A 23,537-nucleotide genomic window follows, 5' to 3' on the forward strand; every position below is an offset into this window, starting at 1 on the left:
CTTTTCCTCGCAGTCGGTATTGTGTTCAGCTTGTTATCAGCGAATCCAGACTTACCTATGAACACTACTGAACATTGCCTTCTATTTTAAGTGGTTTGAATAAACTATTTCAAAGATGCTGACCATCAAAGTCAAAACAGTCACAGTGTATATTTGAACTACATGTAGTATTACTTCTGATGTATTAATAAGACGTTACTTTACTATGCAAATTGTCTATGACATATAGCATAATTACAACATTCTCATTTGAATTTCAATAAAATATGATTAAATTAATTAACGTTCTCAACCTACATGTAAATGGTTCTTTCATGTTGATCTTTTTGATAAGAAAGCTACCCACTCGATATTTAAGGATTCGTGTACCGTGTCTTTCGATAAATATATTCTATTGTAACAAATAAATTCATTTTTAACACTTATGAATGGTTTTGCCATCTATCATTCAATTATGGCTAAATTAATTCATTAACACTATAAGGAATCCGAGGATTTTACAAAAAATATGCAAGAAGCATTACCAATAGCCCTTGATTACGTGAATATTTTAATAAAAGGATTGGAAAATTTGCTGTAACAACAATTTAAACAAATTTAAGAAATTCTTCTGAACATATTGCAGGTATACATGTACCTATAACGATGTGTTAGAACAGTTACACGTGAGGTAGTTTAAACATTTACAGGTAACATAGACACACTATCTAAACGATCTACTAATATTAAATACCCGTACCATTTGCCAGCGAGGGGAGGCCACGCGCCATACGCTGGGACAATACCCGATCACAGACCTTGGAGATGATAAGAAAAAGGTTCCTTCATTTAGACACCGGGCAGTCATAAACAGTGGAGGTAGATTTATCCCGAAGCTATTTACACGATAAAGAATAATATACTTAAACAGTTTCTTTATTAAGTTTTATCAAAGTTTCTTAAAATAAAAGAGTATTTATTGTTTGACTTTATTATATAAATTTTAAGATTCTAGCTGTATTGCCCTGGAAGTTTATTTTTTATTTAATATATAAATAAATTTTTTAGTTTCATAAACATTTTTTTATCCCAATTTGAAATATTCGATATATATTCAATTTGACCAATGCTTACACATGTACATGTATGTATAAGATAAGCAAGCAAAAAAATCTATGCGTTATTATTCTATGAGAATCATAACATTTAAGGCCGATCTGTGATAACGGGGACACCATTATGACAATGGCGCGGTTATGATGCATTAAAAACAGATACAAGATAACAGGTGAACAATCAAGCTTTAATTAGGGTTGACATTGCCTATACGGACCGTCATGTCGACACAAACCCTCACCCAGAGGACAGCCACTAAGGGGATGTTGTAGTGCCATGTCGTCATTATGGGATTACATTGGACAACATTTCTATTTCTGGTAACACTTTCTTCCGTGGGTCACGTGATCGCTCTCTCTGTCGAGCCCGACTGTCTCCCGTACGAGCCCCCGGACTCGGACAGTGTGTTCCTGGACAGTAATGTAGAACCACCAGGGTAAGAGAAACTAACCACGACAGAATATTGTTCAGAAAAATAACCATGGGAAAACATCGTGAATTTTACTGTATTATAAATTGCTGCAATTTAATCTAATTACAAGAACTAAAGTCGTATCCATCAGTTTCATAGTATAAAGGAATTTGTCACCATTTTTAACGTTTGGCTCACATTCAAAATAGTGTAACAGAATGAGATAACACTTTAGAGTCAGAGATTTGTGTTGTTTTAAACTTCTTTTAAACTTGTAGTCAAATTATTACCGAACGTTTATGCAATATTAAACTGTTGGTGGGTTTTTTCCGCTATCTCTATTGGTTTGAAGAAACTCGTTTTGATTGTAGTATAAACGTGTGTTCAGTGAACTATACTCGGACCAAGACAGAAGACAGGCCGTGCGCCGGGATCCCCACCTCTAACTGTCCGGTGGACGTGTAAGTATTGCCGATTGTTGAAAGAAAATCAAACCACAGATACAGCACTTGATAGAAAATAACGCTTCAGCGATAGAAAAGACGATAGAAAATAACATTTCAACGATATAACAGTTATATGAAAACAACACTTCACTTGTGGGACAATTGATAGAAAAAAAACACTAATATGTCAGTTGATAGGAAAAAAACGCACGTCTCTGATATGACAGTACATGTAAAATAACTATTTATCTATAGAAGATTGAATAAAAAACCGAAACCAATTATAGTACAGCTGACAGAAAATCACATAGTTATTAGAAACACACGTCATAAACAAACAGAACCGATGGTAAAATATACAAAATATTACATATAAATAATGGAACAATCAACATAAAAATACACTTTAGTGATAAAACAAGTGAAAGAATATAACATTTGTTGACAGAATAATTGATAAAATATGGGCAACATTTTTGTCTTTAGGTCCAACAAATAATATGTTGTCTTTGTATCCAGTCAACAACTGAATAATATAACATTTATAAAACAAAGATAGAAAATCTTCAATCAAAAGAAAGGCGTTTTTAAACTGAGTTATGTTACATTCATATTTATAATATTGCATACTTACTCATAACACCTTATAAAAACCTACTGTCCGATCCAGCAAGAGTATTGTTTGAAGAGAATCCCAATACACAGTTCAAGTGTCTAAGCAAGAGTAAATTGATAGACATAAAGTGTATTGCTCTGAATGAGAAAGAAGAATCATCATTGATTAAATTGATACTCTTTCTTAGGACGGTAATCTGTCCAAGTTACAAATGTTGTAAAGGGTACTCCACAGAGTCGGACGCCGACACAGAATGTCCTGCAGGTACTTTATAATAATATGACAAAAAAACAAGACTTTATCCACATTGAAGTTTATAACCGCATCACCGTTAAAAAATATAATTTGTGTGAAATGTGTCGATTTTGCAGCGATTTGTGATGGTCAGATCACAAGTACAGGTGCATGTCAAAATACAGCGGACGGTGGTCTATACCAGCTGATAAAAGGGACGAGGGTGTTCACGAGTAGTGGGCAATGTAACGAGCCCGAGGTCTGCTCTAATTGTGGCTCGGGCTTTTATGCAGATGGACCCAAATGCAAAAGTAAAGTATATTTGGTCCTCTTTACTTCATCGGTTACAAAAACGTTGAAACAAGCAATACGTGTATTATTAATGCAAAAAAATACTTAAGATTAATGATTGTAATACAAATCATATTGAAAATAAGATTATATTCAATGGAAAATAGCTTGAAAACTCACAACTTCAAAAAATGTAAATAAAGGTATCATTCCATATAATAATATTCAACATGGAATTCTTCTTCATAATTTTAAAATTCATTAGATAAGGAATTGAAGAATCTTGATAAAAAGAATGTTTTTTGGTGAACAGTCTGTGCAGCCATTGCAAATTGCGAGCATACAGAGTGTTCGAATGGAACCTACACCCAATGTGTTCAATGTGAAGGGACGGTAATTAACGCAGTGTACGGGCGAGCCTTGACCCCAGCGGCTGACAACGGTCAATCTTGTCAAGGCAAGACACTTAGAGCAATAAATAACTAAATGTGATGATTTTATTGCTAGATGGAAAATACTTGAGAATCTTATTGCAAACTTACAACATGTTTAATATTAATTCTTTTTAATTACCCCCATCTGCTTACTGGTTATAATTGTCATTTAGAATAAGTGAGAGAGTGAAAGTTTGTGTTCTGTCTTTTCTGTGTTTCTCTTAATTCATCGAACAAATGTACTTGTAATAAAAATAAAGCATTGAAAAAATATTTTAATAACTAAACTTACTACACTCTATGAATATTTTGTAAAGGCAAGATATTAAGAGCAATATATAACTAACTTACAAACATCTACAATCGTGAACATCGCGTCAAGACAAGTTTTAAATGTTTATGAATCACTGTTACCCCATCTGAGTTTCCATACGCTTGTAATTGAAATATTTCGTACATCATTTTAAGTGACATGTTCATGGAGAAGTGACAGCACACGATGCTACCCCGGGACTTGTCAAGATGAGCTAGCAACCAACTGTAACTGCTCCACCGGGTTTAGTGGCACGCACTGCGAAAAAAGTAAATACCCTTGGCTCCATATTTGTTTTGTGCTAGTATTTTTTAAAACTTTTGCGTGACTAACGTTTTTCAAACTTTCTAATTTTTAGTTACGGAACCAGTTTCTGTGACTTATAATGAAGCAGCATTAGAATTTGGAATCAGCACCAGCAAAAATCCTACCGATCCTAATAATGTCACCCAACCACAGCCAACGATATGGGCGAATGAACTGCAGTTTAACACCCTCAAGACCAGGATAACAGCTTCCTGGGTTCCATCGGTAACGCCTCCGGATATTACGAACCATTACGTCACAGAGTTCCAAGTTGGTCTTGTAGAGGGCTCCGTCGATTATGAACTCACACAAGGTAGTGCTTGACAATACATCATTAGACATATTTTGAATTTAAACATTTTAATAATGCACAAATCATGTTGCATCTTTAAGCACTGAAAGGATTACTATATATGGTATGTTTTCTGTAGCATCTGGCCTTTTGGTGACCGGTACCAAGAGTTGTAGCGACCTCACCGTACTGGCCCCAAAGACGTCCGCTTACACCTGTGAAGTGGACTTTACGTTTGCTAGTTTGTTCAGTCACAATGACACGTACGTAGAGAGTATTTCAGTCATTCTATACTGTATAAAAGAGTAAAATCCGTATCAGTTATCAGTGTCATTACCTTAGTTTACTCAATAAAATTATCATAAAGATGTAATTTTCAACTAGGTTGAAGTGGTCCTACAAAATGAAAAATGGTGGATTTGTCAAAGTTTTGAATAGAGAAACATCCACTGAAGATATATTTTACTACGAAGGACAAGAATCTACGGCTAGTTACATTTACCACTTCGACTCGGTAAAACCAACTTCCGGTAGTGATGAGCCGCTGGTCGCACCCGACCTTACAAACATGGTAATACTCCTTTCTTCAAACTAGTAAATAAGGTTATCAAAATATAATTGAGTATATACCAGGTCTCGTTCTGATTCCAAATGAATATCTGTTGTTCTTAGTCCCTGATTACGATAACGTGGAACAACTGGACAGATGACCTGTCGGGAATATCTCATTTTGAATATGAGCTCACAGATATCGGATACGGAACGACAACGCTTGTGAAAAAGGTCTCCAATATCACTGCTGATGTTGAATCGGTATGATACTACTCTTTTCTCATTTCATTAGTGCATACTAATTCTGTATGTGAACTTTGTTAAACGCATATTTTTTTTTTCTATTTTCACAGGAAACATTTACAGCTCCTGCTGACGGGCTTTACCAAGTTGTTCTTACATGCTACGATCTAGCCGGGAATTTTAAGTCTGCCCGACAAATATTTCTCTATGACAGTTCCTCTACAATCGACATCACCCCAGGTCATAAGATTTCTGACTCGTTGTCCTCCACAAACACTACCCACACGTGGGTCGTCACCCCCGCCACTAGTGTGACGATAGAGTGGGATGGACACTTTGTGAACACCCGCCATAAAAACAACCAGTGGCTGACGGGTGTGAAGGCCTATGGTGGGATAGACAAGACTTCTAAATATGAAGACAGTACAGGAGTTATTACAATTAACAGCATTGATCATGAGGACGGTAAGTGATGAGTACTAAATAAAAAACGTGTTCGAATGGTTTTGAATTTGAAGAATATCTACATTACACAATTCTATCTTTGTCTAGGTATCACTGATTTTAAAGTAAAATTGGAAGTAAACAAGGACGAAACAACAGTGACGCAACACATTGCAGAGTATTCAGTGTTCAACATCCACAAACAGTCGGAGACATTCACAGGAATCACGTGGGGCGATGGAGATCGCATGAAGATAACAGTGACTGCTTTTGACATAATGGGCACGACTCGAGAAGACAATGTTGTACTGTACAAAGATATGACACCCCCGAATATTACAAATCTATGGCTAACCCAAGATGACGAACTTGGTGTAAATGTGTTTGGTCTGACAGATTTTAATAAAATGACGTAAGATGTAGTAGAATTTTAAACTCAATTTAGCTCATTATTAATTATATCAATCTGGATGCTACAAACCTGTTTTGTATGTGATATATAACCTTTTTTGCAGCATTGAGTGGTCAGCAGAAGATCTACATAGTGGCTTAGATAGTATAACGTGGAGAATATACGATGCAGATGACACCACATTGCAGCATGGAATAGAACATGTTCCTCCTCAAGGAAATTCAGAGGTTCTTTGCAAACTCCAATTCTAAATTCGTTGATAAACACTGTACTTGTATATGGTTAAAGTCCGGTGTATTAATTCTATTGTTTGCAACTGCAGAATATGACAGACTGTATCTACAAGTATCAGACAACTGCACGTGGAGCAGATTGTTATTGCACTGCATTTGTTGGTTGCTTCCATCGCCATTTTGTTGTCAAACCAACCGTCCCTAGCAACGGTCTTCAGGGTGTCCATGATGCAGATTATTTCATAGAAGTGGTGGCTACCAACAAGGCACAGCTCCAAACAGTAGCACAGACAAGAGTAAGAACATATAGACTTGTGGATTTTGTTTTCATAAAGGATGGAAACATCTTAACTTTTTGTATACTTATGCTGTACTTCTGTTGTGTGAATAGATCAGTGTTGATACAACCCCGCCCCATGCAGGGTTCGTTATGGATGGGTCGCTTGGACAAGATGAGGTCGATTACCAGCAAGGAATGACTCTGCAAGCTCATTGGTCGGGCTTCTTCGACAGAGAAAGTGGCGTTCGCTTCTATCAATATGGTTTCTCCACTGAATGTTTAAAATCTGAAAACTTTTCTCTCGTTGCCAACAGCAGCACTATTGTAAGTCTTTTTGTATGTAGTACATTTTTCTGAATTGAATTAATTTTTGTACTTATTAATAAAAACATTAACGTTTGTGCATGTAAGTTGGATTTTATGTTTCAGGTTAAAACAACCATGTCCAATGATGCAAGCATGACAGTGACATCAGAGGATACTTATTACATCACAGTTGTTGCGTACAACGCCGCATTCATGCCCTCAGACCCAGTTTGCTCTGATGGAGTGACCATAGACACAAGTGACTCTCATATCAAAGAATTGTCTATTAGTAACGCTCGAGTCAGAGGAGGGTTGGTCGTAGCCTCCGGGGAGTACTGGATGATCTCTGACGACCGATCCAGGAAGAGGATATACAACACAACAAGCTGCAGGTTCAATGTCATGCTATAATTTGAAGTTATCTATTCTCAAAGATAATATATTAACAGCTGTTTTCTTAATATTGTTACAGTTCCAAAGCCACCGCCATTACAGGCTTGGATTTGATTCCCATTGAGAGAGACCCTGATGGTAATATCATGGAGGTTGATGGAGATTCGGTTTGTGCGAGTACAGCAGGTGCCCCCGCAGATCTGACCCCTGTCCTCTCAAGTGCTACAACGGTGCGGTTTGTATACGTATATAATTCTAAAAAAATAGTTGCATACCTAAAAGAAGTATGCTTAAAAATAGAAATACTGGTTTAACAAGAGAAATACAATCGTATTATATTTTAGTATCACCTGGATTGGTTAGAAAATGCCGGAAAAAGTGGGATTTATAACTTCGAATTCGGAATAGATTCTACCCCAAACAGTGCCAGCCCATCCATTTTGCCGTTTACATCAACTGAACACCACCCTAGCTTCAGACTTCCGGCAAATCTGCTGCCCCTCAATTCTGAATTTTATTTAACCATCAAAACCATCACCAAAGCAAACAAAGAAAGCATTCAGGTATAGTGGTTATAACAAGGATCGCTCCTCGAGAATAATTTTCATTGAAAAATGTGTAAGTGTTCATTTCTGTACTTCATTTTTTGAAGAGTGTGAAATGTATCCTGGATGTCACGGCACCAGTTTTTACTGGCACAGTGACAGTCTCGATCAGTAGCGACAACAAATACCTCACGGCGTCATGGCTGACAGCAATCACCGATACAGAAGATCCGTTTGAATTAGATATAGAATTTGCAATAGGTATGTAACAATATATTTCCAGTTCTACCATAAACTGCAGTAGACAGTAAGCATGACAATTTATTTGGTTTACAACATCACGTTCTAAATTTAGGAACTGAGGAGTACGGAACACAGATTCAGAAGTTCAGTCCTCTTCAAACTGGAGGAAGTTGTACGTCACTGAGCCCCGCCCTTTGTACAGGTGTCGCTATAGACTCATTGGACTGGGATCTGCATGGCTTCCACGTGTATTACGTCACTGTCAAGGCTACGAACAGGGCAATGCTGTCTACACAAGCCGTGTCGCCTCCATATGAACACGGAATACAAAAAGTCACTGCTGGATTAGTGATCGAAATACCACCAGCGGTTAGAAGATACACGAAATTTCAAAAGAATTATCAATTTTAGAAACTACGAAATAAAGAAATAAGTATCACTATTAAATAAGTATATTCTTGATTATTCTTATTCTTACAGGATAATAGGCCATACATTCCAGTACTGGTAAGATTTACCTGTAACTTTACTGAAATTTGTTATATTTTATGGGCTAATATTTATTGAAAAAAGCATTGTTTTAAAATATTAATTAATGTTATGTCGTTTAAGGATATTGAGGACATCGATTTTCAAAGCGAGACAGACAAGATTTCTGCGCGGTGGAGAGGTTTTTATCACCCACATTCAAACGTGACTTTCACGATGTCGGTTGGCTCCACTAAAGGAGGGACTGATGTGGTGAATGCCCAGAATGTGGGGACTAACACCAAGTACACCCTCACCGGCCTCTCCCTGACCAACTTACAAGTAAGAATAAGAGATCTCGCGAACAGTGGGGATGACTTAAGGGGTATTAATAAAAATATATATAATTATTAGAAAATCACAGTGCGTAATTATTATATTGAAACCTAGGTATAAAAGCACATAACATCCAACACAGTTTAGACTGTTGACGTCAATAAAATCGTATCTTAAATGTCATAATTGCAAATTATTATTCACCATTTGACTTTCCCAATAAGCAAAGTTGAAAAATCAAAACAAATTACGAAATCTTTGTTTTGAAGACGTATTACGTGAGCATCACGGCGTCTACGCCCTATCAAGATACCACTGTGACGTCAGACGGAGTGACGGTGGTACAGGACAATACACCGCTTTCTTCTGTCACCATTAATGACGGCGTACCATGCACCATGAATGGTAAGAAGTTCTAATTTAAATGGAATTGGTTAGATAAACATCTTTGTTTATCAGGTGTTTTGTTTTCCTCAAAATCGATACACTCGTTTTCTCGTTCTTTTTAGTTGACAACAATATGACGGTCTTTACCCATCATGACGTGGTAGGTTAAAATGACGTCAAAAATCAACGTTTATCATTTAGTTCTTTATAAAACATAAAAAAGAAGATATGGTTTGAAATTTACCGTAACAATCTTATCATAGGACAATCGTAAGAAGTGTGAGGATGACATTGACTACCAATCGTCCTTCACGACGCTGTCGGCTCACTGGGACATCCCCGCGGGCGAGGACCACTACCTCACCGACGTCTTTATCAAGGTCGAAGTAAAGAATGGAGGTCAGATACTAAGAATTGATACAATATTCACCGCTATTGGATAATACTTTGGTTTCATCAATATTCGTTGATTACCAATTTTCGTATGTTCATTGAATGAAGTGCAGGTTCTAATTACATAATTATTGTATTTTAAAATAAGATTATTGGCCACGAATTTACCTATCTTCTCATAATTAACAACGAAAAGGAATGTTCACTCATATAATAAAATCACAGTATCTTAACAACAGTGTTTTGTCATTTTTTGTCCATTTGGCTGTCGAGATAAGAGAAAAAATAATGAGAGTAATGATATGTTTTTATGGATGTAAAAATCAAGACTGACTTACATAAATCTATAGGGTCCTGGTCAGGAGTGACACAGTGGGTGTACCTGATGACCCACTACCACCACACCTTCACCGGCCTGAACCTCTCTCCGGGCCACACCTACAGGTCCTCCGTCAAATTCTGTGCCAGACTCTTCTGTTTTGTCCCTTTTAATAGCAATGGTGTAACAGTACTGGCTAATAACCCTATTACTGGAGCCCTGACTATAAACCACCAAGGTTCCGGAACTGAAACGGTTAGTTGGAAAATTTTACTTGAGATATTTGTTAATAAATGATAAAAATGTTGTAATATTTTTGAAAATAAATGAGATACATGTACCTTTTCTCAGCTGGCCATAGAGTTTGATCAGTTTTACGACCCAGATGTTCTTCTCCCTGGCGATAAATATAATGTAGTTGATAAGTATGAATATGCAGTTGCCGACAATTCAACCAATGGCAACGTGCACACAAGATGGGAGACCATTACTTCTGCTCCTTCTGGACAAAAGGTACAGTGGAATCTACAACTACTGTATCAACTGTTAAAAATTCCCACTTGTTACTTACAATGTTTTAAGGAAGGAGTCTTTTCTGGTTTTCGACTTGTCAAACGTAAATTTGATTAATTGTTCGTTAAATCAAGATGAAAGGAAATTAAAATAGTATATTTTTCTTTCTTTTTTACTATCATACAACTTGGCATAGAAAAATGTAATCAATGTTTAGAATGGAACAAGGACTATATTTTTGGCGTAGGAAAATATCACATGTTGCGCAATTCAGAATTGCTGCAGATTATATATATATAATGAGTCTGTTTTATCATTTTAAAAACAATAACAATAATGTTGGATTTTTTTTTACTAATGTGAACTAATAATATGATACTTGGGTTTCAGAATATGATTTTAAAATATAATTTGCCTATCAAATAACATTTTTATTAGCTTTTTAAAGCGCCCATTCTATACATTGATTTTTGTGAAAAAATCACTAAAATCAGTTTTTCTCTCTTATGAAACGGTCAATATATTAGCTTTTCTGTCAATTTATATCTTTATATAAAGTCTTCATAATACATAAAAATTAGAAATATTTTATTATTGGAAGCATAAAAAAATAATCAAAATTTCTTCAAAATTTAAGAAAATTAGAGGAAATGCGGGCTAAGCAATATCAATTTTAGTATAAATATTTATTCTAATTTAGTAGTATAAGCTGATAGACACTCTCATGGTCTATGATTTCATTGAAGATTTGAATCTTCAAATCTTAAACAAATGTCTACAGAACTATAAAGAGCTACACTTATTTTTATCACTCTTTATGTTGAGGAAAAAGGTAGTGACCTTGACCTGACCTTTATCGAAAACAAAAAGGTCAAATTTAATTAAACTGATAGAATCATTAAGTAATATGATCCGTTTGACTGTGTCAAAATTTCATGCATTTCTTATTATAAGAAGTATGTTTGATAATAAAAAGACTCCTTCCTTAAGGAGACATTTTTTTATTTTCATTTAGATATCTTTCACGGTGACTCTGACTGGTACAATGGATTTTAGTAAGTGCAGAAACATTGTCATCAGAGGCTATAACAAAGCAGGGCTCCATAGCACGGTATCTGCTGGCATCAAAGACTGTGCTCAGTTCAATCCCATTCTGATTGTCCCCAATGTCATCGTAGATGCCGTGGGTCCCGCTGATCCAGCGGACGGTAACGTACATTCCCGTGCAAATTCAAATTGGTTCATGTGTGTTATTTTGTTTGGGTTTCAATTAAATACATGTTCAGTTAACCAAATTAAGGTGACGACTTGCAATTTTCAGACAAGAATGGTTTAGGCGTGTCTCTTCCGGAGAATGCCGTTTGGACTGTGGCTGATGCCGACTACACGCCATTTCGGACAGTATTATCTGCTGTCTGGCATTCTGGGAGATATTCCTCATATAAGTGGGCCGTTATAGAAGACAGAAGCCCAGAACCAGTCACATACAACACACAGACTTCTCCTCTGTCGCTGAGAGACCCTTGCTCCCACGCTGACGTCGTGCATTCCAAATGTGGAACTACGAGTATGCTCTGTGTCAATGGTTTACTGCATACAGGGTTATTTTCGCCCAGTGTTATTTTCCCTCTTCTTCGCTTGCGAACGGTTTCGCCCCATCTTGAATTCGCCCAAACATAGTTGTTTTGTTTCAAAGTAGAATAATTTGAGACATTTGAGAATTAGCCCGCTGATAACGAGGGCGAAAGAGGCAAAATTGAAAAAATGACAATAACAAACTGTCAACCATCTCAAAAATCCATAAAACGAAATACAAATTCAAAGCAGAGCAACACAGACCTCTAAAAGATAGAGGTATGATCATGTGCCATGGAGGAGTGAGCATCCTCTGCTGACCTGTCACACCCGCCGTGTGCTCTTTGTCGTAATCGGGAAAAAAATCGGAAAAGTCCGTTGACAATTAGGTGATTAATTATGGTCTAACAATTAGTATGAAAAATGTCAGCATGCAAAAGTAAAACGGAGGCGAATATTTCCCTGTATACAGTACACATGTATTTTGTGTCACGTATCTTACCATTCGATTAATCAATAATGGTTTTAAAATAATATACACTATTTTGCAGCAAATGAATTTGTAAACGTCATTTTCAATGAAAACGAATATTTGGTGCATGGGAAAACCTACATGATATGTATCCATGCCGACGAGGAGAATGTGACCAATGAGCTCTGGACAAACCTTCTACCTGAGCTTAGTGTGTGTACTGACGGGGTGGTCGTGGATCTCACTAACCCCACAGTGGCAGATGTCTGGCTTGGAAACGTTAAAAATACCAAATACCAGGTAACAAATACTATCAGACTAGTTATTCCGTTGTAGTGAATAATACAAAGGCCCATATATCATTTCAGTTGAGACTCTCTTTGATGTTTTCATCTATTTGTAGGTTGCTGCGTCTGACTTTTACGTCAACTGGAAATCGTTTGTTGACATTGAGGAACTTGGGGTAGGAAAACATCATACGGGCATCAGTTACTACGAAGTCATCATCGGTATGCCCAGTGTTTGGAGCCCATACTCTTTTTTATATATAGGATCACATAAATGCAAACCATAATATTAACGATTTCCATTCTTAGGATCAACGGAAGGAGGAAATGACGTCGTGGACAACACAAATGTAGGGGTGGTTAACCACGCCCACTTTGGATCCCTCACCTTGCACTCGGGTCACAAATATTACGCAACAGTCACAGGTATATATATTTATTTATACATTCATCCATATTTGATGCAATATGTGTGTTTTCGAAAACGTTGTTGAATTTTTTTTCAGGATATGATTTTGTTGGAAGAAAAGCCAGTAAAACTTCTGAGTCTGTCATTGTGGATTTTACTCCCCCTGTTATCACTGATGAGCCAATCAAACTTAGAACTGGTCGACACATTATATCAACAACTGAAGTTTCTGTTTGGTAACATTTTAAAACTTTTTGTATCCAATATTTTGCCAAATCTTGCCTAGTTTGACCATAGAAGTAATTTATCATAGCCTTTGTTTATTTTTGCTTTTTATTTCATAGCTGGTCAAATATTTTCGATGACAAGGAAAGTGGACTTGATTATTTCTTGTGGTCTGTTGGTTCCATGCCGGGATACAATGATATGATGGAATTTAAGAAAGTTAACGATGTGTGTGCGACGAATGGTCCTTCAACGTTAACCATGGAAGAGGGGCATGCTTATTACATCAACGTTAGAGTAAGTATTGTCGATAGTCATCAAAAATACATTTTGTTTAGCATACTTACAAGTGTCATGCTTAAATTAAAGTCATTTCGTTCATAGGCTTATAACAAAGCTGGTCTCTCCACTACTGTGACGTCATGGGCCTTTACTGTGGAGGCCTCGCCTCCAGTTGCTGGTCACGTGTTTGATGGCGACAAATCACAAACCTCAGACCAGAAAGATCTGGATTTTCAAACACATTTAGATTATTTATCAGCTTACTGGGAGGGGTTCAATGACCCACATTCTACAATCACAGAATACTACATCAGTATCGGCACGTGCATCCTCTGCCAGGACGTGCTTCAACATCAGGCATTAGGAATCGTTTACGGTACATATGTTTCATGTTGTTTTTGCAATTGCAATGTTTTCTTTGCATAAACGATATCATTTTTTTTTCAAGGTAATAATTTGAAAATTTCACAAGTTTCTTATGATATTTAGAATATCGACTTACGGGTATCGGACTAGCCGTCGGAATGACGTATTACACGTCAGTTACCGCCTGTAATACAGCAAACCTGTGCACTACCGTGACCTCTGATGGCGTCATCATTGATAATAGTCCGCCAAGTCCAGGGCGTGTGAAGGATGGACCTGGAACAGAAGACATTGAGTATCAGGCTTCAAGGTTAAACTTTCTCTTACGAGTCGTTTTATAGTTTGTACTTGGCATGCAATGAGTCTTTCATAACATTCTCTTCAATTTGTACGGGTTTTGTTTCCTTACAGATCTCACATTTCAGCATCTTGGAACGGTTTTTCGGACCCACAGTCAGGATTGCAGAAATTCGTCTGGAAGGCAGGAACCAAACTGGGTGGAAATGATATATTCAATGTGACGTTCCAGCACCTTCATTTGAGCCTGTTTGCGAGAAGCTTACCCCTTCCTGCCAATCTTCCAGTTGGGGTTAGGATTTATGTAACCGTTGGCTGCTATAATAACGCTGGTATGTAATAAACTTTTTTTTTTAATTTTGAGGTATTTTACGATGATCAATCGAGTATAGTACCTCTTAACCACTGTGATACTATGAATGAAAAAATAAATCTTTGGTGTTTTTGATCTATAGGTCTGTATGTGGAATCATCATCTAACGGTTTTATCGTGGACGATACTGCTCCTGAGGTCGCCTTAGAGCCCTCTTTTCCCGCCAATATGGTGACGTACGACACTGATACTGACCAGTTTTACCAGGTACATAGGACAACGCTCAAAGTGGAATGGCAGACCAGCGATCCAGAATCTTACATCGAACGCCAGTATCTCACTATTAAGTCCCATATTGGGGGAGAATTTAACAGTGCTCCTACACAGGTACTTGATAATGAAATCGTCATAATTTATATATCAGTTAATCATTATTGTGATTGAAAGATTTAATTGCAGAAAAAAACCCGAAAAGAGCCTCGCTAGTAGAATCTATGATATATAGATCACTTGAATCCATCATTTCGTCTTATAGATCAACGGAATAGTACGGGACTACACGTTCAGCGACTTAGACCTGCATGATGGGGTGGAGTACTTCGTGGTACTGATAGCCTGTAATGGAGCGGGACTCTGTTCCAACGCCACCTCCAAACCCCTGCTGGTGGACAGCACGCCCCCAAACAGAGGTCAGTCTGTAACCTCCATCTCTCAACAGTTTACTAATGAAGACAAGTTAATGTCATCCAAATAGAATATTATGACCCCACTATCGATATCCACCTCATCATTGTGGAGTTTGAATCGTCAAAATGCTGGCAAAGATGATTTTACCGTGCGTTTTTGTACAGTGAGAAAAAGTTCGTCTGCCGTTAACACATGTATAATTAATTTTTCGTTTATAATTCATTTTCTAGGGATGTTTGCCATTCAGACAGACCATGCCGCCAATCTGTCCCGCCATGTTGATGGTCACATGACCTGGACGTACAAGAAGACGGTGTCGGTACTGTTGGCGTGGATAGGATTTGATGACAGTCACTCAAATATCCGTCATTACAGTGTCAACATTGGATCCTCATTCTTTTCATCGGATCTGAATCAAGTACTTAAACAAAACACCAATTACTCTTTCTACATATCAAAATTGTTTCTTCTTTAGATGCTTTCTTGATGATATTCGTTTTCTATTGCTCTAGGACCCTGGAATACCATTTGTTATTCCCCATAATAACACCGGTGAAACGAAAGAGAACGAAGGCATTGTGCAATCGAGCACTCTTCCTACACAGAGCCTCACAAGGCATACTTTTATATACATCCACATGTGGGCAGAAAACATGGTTAGTGCGTTTCCATAACAGTTGCTTCTTAATCCATGTGTCAAGATTGCGGTATTTAATTAAATCCAATCGGTTTATTTATTGTTTCGTAGGCTGGACTGAAGAGCGCCATCATTCATTCCAAATTCAAGAAAGAGGCTGGTGGTCCTCTTCACTTAGTTCGGCGTTGTGATGCCTACACGTGTGAAGGTCACTGTACATGCGCAGCCCAGGACGAGAGATGTCCAATCAAAGCATCTCTTACATGCGTCAATGACACAGACAGTGAGACTAATTTTGTCTTCTTAATAATCCTTTTAATACTGATATACCTTTTTGTTATATATTTGTTCATTTCTATGATTTAATGTTATTTCATTTTTAGCTGGTTCACACAGTATTGTCATGGTAACGGACCACATCGGGTTCGGATCCAACGACGTAGATTACACGCCTTCAGACACTGTACTGCAAGGTTCTTGGACAATCACGCAGATTCAGAACTACAAGCCTGTCTGGTACTAAACAAGTCAAACTTAAAACAATTTTGATAAACCAAAGAAGGGGCGAAATTGCAAATTATTTGAAACATTGAATAATAAATGGATAAATTAAGTTTCGATTCGAGCAAAAAAGGTCTCGCTGTATATATATTCCGATGACGCTGGAATTAAAGAAATTAAAAAAGAACTAGAGTATATTATGTTTATATACTATATATTATGAAACGAATAAAGTAAATAATCTTTATTCATTTTGCTTGATAGTTGCCGTCTTCGATTAATTTTTAATGAACAGGTACCAGTGGAGTGTCGGGTATACCAGCGAAGACGCTCCAGAAGGCGTCTTTGATGCGTCCTCAGAACTCGTTTGGCATGACGCAGCGTCAATCACTCAAATGACCTTCACCACAAAGAAAGGTTTGTTTGCACGATGTTACCATCATTAAAAAATCTGTTAGATAAACTTTCTAAAATAATTATTACATTACACTGGAAGATAAACTACTTTGTATCTATATGTTTTTAATGCATTTACTAGGCAAAAAACTGAAACAAGGAATGAAATACTCATTCTTTGTAAGAGTGTGGTATTCAACAACTGTGTTTGGCGACTTTAAGTCTGATGGGGTGATTGTCACAAGTCAACCTCCGATTACAAGAGTACTGAACGGGGCAGCGGTATGTTGTTTTAACAATAAATTAATACAAACAAAGCCTCCTTGTCTTTTCTTTAGAGAAATTGTCTAAAATGGTTAAAAACTAGTTTTATATTTGGTTTAGGTTACAGAGGTTAGAAGATACAGTAAATTAAGAGACATGGACTTCATCAAGTTTGGTTCACAAATCACAGTCGATTGGGCCCACAAGTTTGTGAATGCTTCTAATGATGTTTCCAAAATCGAGTTATACGTCAGTACCAGGCCTGGAGGTATAAACATTTCTTCATACAAGCAATGCTTGATTTATATAATTTAGTAATGATTTGATAAATTACTAACATAAATATTAATTAATAATACATGCACACATTAGGTCATAATATTCACTCGGAGGCGACCAGGTTGGGTTCTTCTGACACAAGCTTCAATATTCTGACTATGGATGGTAGAAGTGGGGTGCGGTACTACAGCAATGTTATTGCCTACACCCATTCTGGTATACACCGTACGGAGTCCTCTGACGGGTTTGTCCTTGATTCCGATCCACCAATAGAAGGGGTCGTCTACGACGGTCCAGGTGACGTCAACTATCTATTTTTCCTATCAAAAAGTGGTATCCCAATATATGTGAAACTTTTGTATGCATGAACTATTACATTGTGTATTCAGGTATCACTTAATATTGATCGATCTCCTAATGTTAAGATGCTGCGTTTATGACTTTTTAAAGAAATGGAGGATAGAATAGAGATAGAAAATATTATCAGCGCAAAGTAAGGTAACAATTTCAAAATATTTCGCAGGGCTGAAAGATTTACAGTTCCAAGATTCTGACTCTACTGTCTCCGCTCACTGGCACGGTTTTATTGACCTGGTCTCTGGCATAAGATGGTACCACTGGTGTGTGGGTTCCACCTCCGCGTTGTCTGGCCCTGCTTGCGATGTGGTGTCTTGGAGGAATGTAGGCCTCCATACCAGAATGACATTACAGCTGTCAACCACTCTTCCAAGTAAGACTGGCTGGCTTTGTGAACACTGTCCTGAGTTACTAGTATAAGTCAAATTTACTAGACGTATTATTTTATATTTACGCATATTTACTATCCACGTAAGATTATATAAGTTGTTGATATATATGAATTATAAAAGTTTGATTTTTCAGGATTACAAGATTGATATTCGTAGTCCTACAGAAATCCTACATCACAAAATTGATTTCTATTTCTTTTTTTTTCAACTTTGTAGGGTGTGTGTATAACAAGGTGTATGCCACTGATGTAGTAGGATTTAACTCCCCTGTGGCTGTATCCAATGGTTACTGTTCCGACACTACGTCACCAGTTCCTTTGTATCTGGCAACTCTGGAACACAATATTGTTGTAAATGGCGCCTTCAACACATATAAACATAGTGTCAAATTTACGGACTTGAACACGACAGACATTTGTGATGGGACCAATAATATCGGGGTCCCCGGGTGGTCCCTTCAGCCCGATGCTTGTGCCGTTGTTGTGGAATCAAGTTTATCCCAGACTGAAAACTTTTTCATCCACGTGCGTGGTGGGGTTCAGCAAGAAGTGTCACTCTCCCCAGGCTTACACAGACTAACTTTTGTTTCTAGTCACGTGCATATTAACGCTGCAAGAACTACAAACCGAGAGGGATTTGCATCACTTGGTGTACAGCGCCACATTTTCATATTGTACACAAAACCATACCGCCAAGATGGGCATAGTTTAGAATCAGAAAGAAAGATAGTGTCGTGGCATAATCATACATTCTACTTCAATGTCACTATAGAGGGAATGTATGACCTTGTGTTAGGGTCGGTAGGTCATCATAGTGGGCTCTATATTGATGACGTTAGGTTACAGTTGGTGAATACAAGTGACGTAACTGGTTTGGTCAGCAATGACACAGTTCACGGTCATACTACCTTTTTGCACGAGTGGTCTTCTGTACATGCAGGATGGAGCTTCTATAATCCAGGACCAAGTCCAATTACAAACTATATGTGGGCTATTGGTATGTGAAAAAAATCATTCAGATTAAATTTTGTTTACTGCGTAAAATGTTTGTCTGATCTTGTTTTAGTATTGCTTATTTTTCTGCTTTTAGGTTTCTCTCACGGTGGAATTCAGATTCAAAATTTTAAAAGCACTGGTTTAGTTCCATTTGGTTCTAAGAACGATGTGACATTGGTACACAATGCCTCGGTATATTATACAGTCATAGCGAGTAATGCAGTCGGGAAAATGGCCGTATCGTATTCGGGGAGAATTCTTGTTGATTTGACCCCTCCACTAATACCAGAAGTCAATGATGGACGAGGTAAGCGGAAATATTTGTTTGTTTGGTTTTTTTTTCTTTTGTTAATGTTAATTTATGATTTATTAATGAATCATCAATTATAATCTCAAAAGGTCATACTAAAGATGTTTATCTCATAAAGGTCCCGATGAAGATTTCAGTGGAATCAGCACAGTGTTCGTGAACTGGGAGGCTAATGACCCAGAGTCTGGAATAAGAATATGTGAATGGGCAGTTGGTAAGTGGGTGTTTTATAGGGAATTCAAATGTATATCTATTTATGTATTTAGTTTTTCCCTGCCCTAGTATTTTTATTGACAGTCGTAATTTTGATCCTTCGAATTTTGGCACAATTTCCAAAACTTCAATAAGTTAGATGTGTATTCAAAAAATTACGAACAATACAACATGTAATATTCAAAAAATTCTTTACAAATTCACAAACTTGTACATTTTTTATTATCTCTAAAATTTTCAAAATGGCACACAGATTTGTTGTAGAAATATAATTCTGCTATTTGCTGTACTGTTCAGGTTATTCGCCAGAATCTTCTGACCTGAAGAAGTTTAGCGTTATGACGACGTACTCCGGATACATTGACGTCAATTTCACGGACACGGAGAACAACACTATCTACAGCACTGTCCGATGCACGAATCACGCAGGGCTTATCACGTACGCTTACTCCGACGGAATAAAGATCTCTCAAAATGCACCAAACTCATCCAACGTTCAAATTAGTCACGTGGCTCTGTCTCAGACCGAATATTCTCCATCCGACGGATTTCAAGGGGTTTCCGATTCCCTGCGATTGTATTGGTCTGGATTTGATGACACTTTTGGAATAAGCTCCCATAAAGTAAGATCCATGACTGACTTGTAATTACATGTATCTAAGCTAAGATCTCTTTTTCCGGATTATTAAATTGTATGTTTAAATTCATACTATTATTCTCAGATGGAGATCGATTTTGACAAGTCGGAGGATGACCTGTTCACAACCATGACATTTGCACAGAATCAGACGGTGCAGTACGTACACCTTAGCAAGCTCGCCATGAAAGATGGTGTTCAAAGGGTCAAGGTCAATACGAAAAATGCTCTTGGAATATCAAGCGAACACGTTTTTTACAATGTTTCGTTATATACTTTGCCTCCAGTCAGGAACAGTAAGTGGAAAAGCCATGTAGCTATAATAAATATTATATTTAGGTATTCTCGTTAAAACTTTCGGATTTGTTTGTTTGTTTTATTTTGTAGGGGGTGTGGCTTTGTACCTGAAATAATGATAAGGTACGGTAATGATGTATTGGCTTCATTTTTTAATAGATAGTTTCAATCCAAAAGTGACTTGGAATGCGGCGACCCAGAAGTTTAGTGCTTCGTGGCCTGATGTATTTTTCTCTCCTCACCCTCTAAGGTTTGAGGTCTCTGCTGGTTTAGCTGAGGGTGGAGCCGAAATTTTACAATGGGCGGAAACGTTGAACACCACACTGGAGTTTGAAATGCCCAAAAGCATAACAGACTTTAGAGGATATGACGTTTTTGTTTATATCCGGGCAATTACAGTTGGAGGGTTTTACACTGGTGTGAAAGGAAAAGTGAAATTGCCGTCGTAACGATTTACTTTATCAAGGCCATTCTGTTGGTGCTTCTATAAAAATGGCGCTTTAACATATATGAAACTAAGTTACCAATCTATTTTCATTCATTATTTTTTTTTTTACGAATCGGAAATACAAGAGTACTTTTCATCTTGTTCATTAATGAAAGATACAATGTACATGTATAATGTCGTTAGTAATGGTTGTGTAGTATCGAAGACTTGTGTATCAGCTGTTGTTTCTATCAGTATTTTGGTACCTGTTATAAAGGATGCGAATTCATTCCACTTTGAGCTCTGTGAAATTATAGTACAGTATTCTAAACATAGGACCTTACTTTCTCTCTGGTGGGTTTCAAAATATACTTTTCACCTAAAGGAACAAATTCTTAGTAAATATATGAGCGCTGAGTCCTTGAATATACCCATCACAAACTTGTCTTCTGTCCCTGTGTAAAGTAAAAAGTAACTTTGTACGTGTGTTGTACTTTGCACAAAAAATCGCCTTTAAGTTAATACTCGTGCTCCAAGTCCAAAGTTGTTTCTACTTTTAACATTACCTCTAAGGCACAAATATTCAAACACATGATTTTTTATTTATTATTCATATATGCAGATGCGAGTATCTAGTAGACTGAGTTTTTGATGATCCATTCTGTCAGTTATACAGACAATCCCCTTTGAGTATCCATCACATTTATATCCCACAATGTGCTCAAAAATTAAAATCTATATATACAGTTTGTTGATTTCTTAGTTGCAGAAGTAACACTATACTAGAAAGGATAATGTTGGAAGTAGAGATTGGTTGGGTTTTTGCTCTTTAATTTCAAAACGACATTTCCTCCTATATATACGGTTTTGTGTTTCGTTAAACATAGAATTCACTTAAAGGAACTTGGACACGATTTTGTATCAAAATTTTCTTTTTCTTTTTTTATGTATAAAATGGTTTATTTGTTCATTTTGAATGATTGACCTAAATATGAATGTTGGAAGTCAAGTTATAAGAGAGATACAGCGGTAAGAATTCATTGTTATGTATACAAAGCTCGAGTCTTATATTTGTTTACAAATAAAGTAAAGTATGGAATAACCATTTCTTTGACCAAATTAACAAGTAAAACTGATTTAATATGTTCATAGATAATATGATAAACAGAAACAAACAAAATTTAATTAAGAATTTTACCAATAAAACACATTTGTTTACAAAACAAAGATTTTCAAACTCTGTATTTTGCTTATAACTCAATGTTTGACTTTCAAATTTTGATGAAGCATTAAAAGTACCTATGATAACCATTCTAAGCATTAAAATTGGAAAAATAAAATTTTGAATTTTGAGCTCAAATCTTGTACAAGTCCCTTTAAGCCTTATATATCTGTTGTCTGATTAATGATTCAGTTTATTTCTGTCATGATGTATGTTTACTTTTGGGAAAAACGATTTCTTATTTTAAAAAAATATACAGTTTTTTGTCAAAATGACAGCAATTTAATATATTCATCTTTTGTGTTTTTCTTTCTTTCTGGATTTGCGTATTTATTCAGATTTGAGTATACACATACTATCAATTGTGTGAAAATAAAAGATTTTAATTTTGTGATTCCCAGTTTTTCGAAAGAATAAAGACAATGGGTTTAGGAACAAATCACTACACGTCTTTCATCATGTTTAATTACCGTTAGTGGTAGCCTTTTATCATGTTGTTTCTGTTTGTTTTATCACATAAATCTTTGAATAATTTAGATGTGTGTTTCTTTTTTGGAGTTGATTTTAATCAACTCTCCGGCAAACCGAAAGTGAAACAGTGTTTGGACCTAAGCACAAATCATCACCGCTGACAAGACGTAGATCTTGAAAATAATAGATAAATTCGGTGTACTGTATGCTGTACCTTAGTTTTTCAAAAGAAACGTATTTATAAATACCTTGAATATAGTCAGATTTTATATGGTACGAACAATTTAATTGTTTTTTGTAGCTGCATGTATTCCTTCGCCATAGTCTCCTTCAACCAGACGCTCGGCTGTCTCCGTAAATCTCCGACAAGCAGAGAGCCTCTCTTGGTTGTCGGATATTAACGGAGACAGCGTCTGGTTGAACGAGACTAGAGTTCAATATTGCTTGGATCCAGACGTGTATAATTTTTGGAAACATTTCGATTACTGATAAACAGTTTGATGGAATTTATTCTATCTTTAAATATTACACAACATGATTCATACGGGGTTTTCTCGAAATTCTTGTCGGAAAAGTTCGAGAATTCATATTATAAAAATGGGCGAAATTCAAATACAGATTAAAAACTACTTGCCAGGAAAAATAATATATCGTTAATTTTAAAATTGAAAATAATCAATAAAATCAACCCCCGACAGTATTTCAGTACTTTGATCTATA

At 36.7% G+C, this 23,537-nt stretch overlaps 1 protein-coding gene across 1 annotated transcript; it reads left to right on the plus strand.

Moving 5' to 3' along the window:
- The first annotated feature begins 1,223 nt into the window (after window positions 1-1,223).
- LOC105332139 (uncharacterized) lies at window positions 1,224-22,882 on the plus strand. The gene is made up of 54 exons (XM_011434589.4): window positions 1,224-1,531; window positions 1,879-1,968; window positions 2,757-2,833; window positions 2,941-3,114; window positions 3,408-3,551; window positions 3,997-4,110; window positions 4,200-4,460; window positions 4,579-4,702; window positions 4,824-5,010; window positions 5,112-5,252; window positions 5,345-5,699; window positions 5,787-6,090; window positions 6,194-6,317; window positions 6,413-6,619; window positions 6,715-6,927; window positions 7,033-7,301; window positions 7,382-7,532; window positions 7,647-7,865; window positions 7,955-8,108; window positions 8,203-8,459; window positions 8,571-8,597; window positions 8,703-8,900; window positions 9,164-9,299; window positions 9,404-9,441; window positions 9,545-9,680; window positions 10,025-10,248; window positions 10,345-10,506; window positions 11,522-11,714; window positions 11,828-12,073; window positions 12,633-12,853; window positions 12,957-13,062; window positions 13,150-13,266; window positions 13,347-13,485; window positions 13,594-13,771; window positions 13,859-14,132; window positions 14,246-14,432; window positions 14,534-14,751; window positions 14,875-15,119; window positions 15,268-15,421; window positions 15,650-15,837; window positions 15,932-16,075; window positions 16,168-16,339; window positions 16,440-16,572; window positions 16,853-16,974; window positions 17,096-17,235; window positions 17,338-17,485; window positions 17,590-17,793; window positions 18,020-18,226; window positions 18,462-19,241; window positions 19,335-19,547; window positions 19,669-19,764; window positions 20,061-20,386; window positions 20,486-20,696; window positions 20,857-22,882. Exons 1-54 carry the CDS (start codon window positions 1,383-1,385, stop codon window positions 21,144-21,146), a joined length of 10,287 nt encoding a protein of 3,428 aa, XP_011432891.3. The 5' UTR covers window positions 1,224-1,382; the 3' UTR covers window positions 21,147-22,882.
- The last annotated feature ends 655 nt before the right edge of the window (window positions 22,883-23,537 follow it).

Source organism: Magallana gigas, chromosome 2 (genome assembly GCF_963853765.1).
Source record: "Magallana gigas chromosome 2, xbMagGiga1.1, whole genome shotgun sequence".
NCBI lineage: Eukaryota > Metazoa > Mollusca > Bivalvia > Ostreida > Ostreidae > Magallana > Magallana gigas.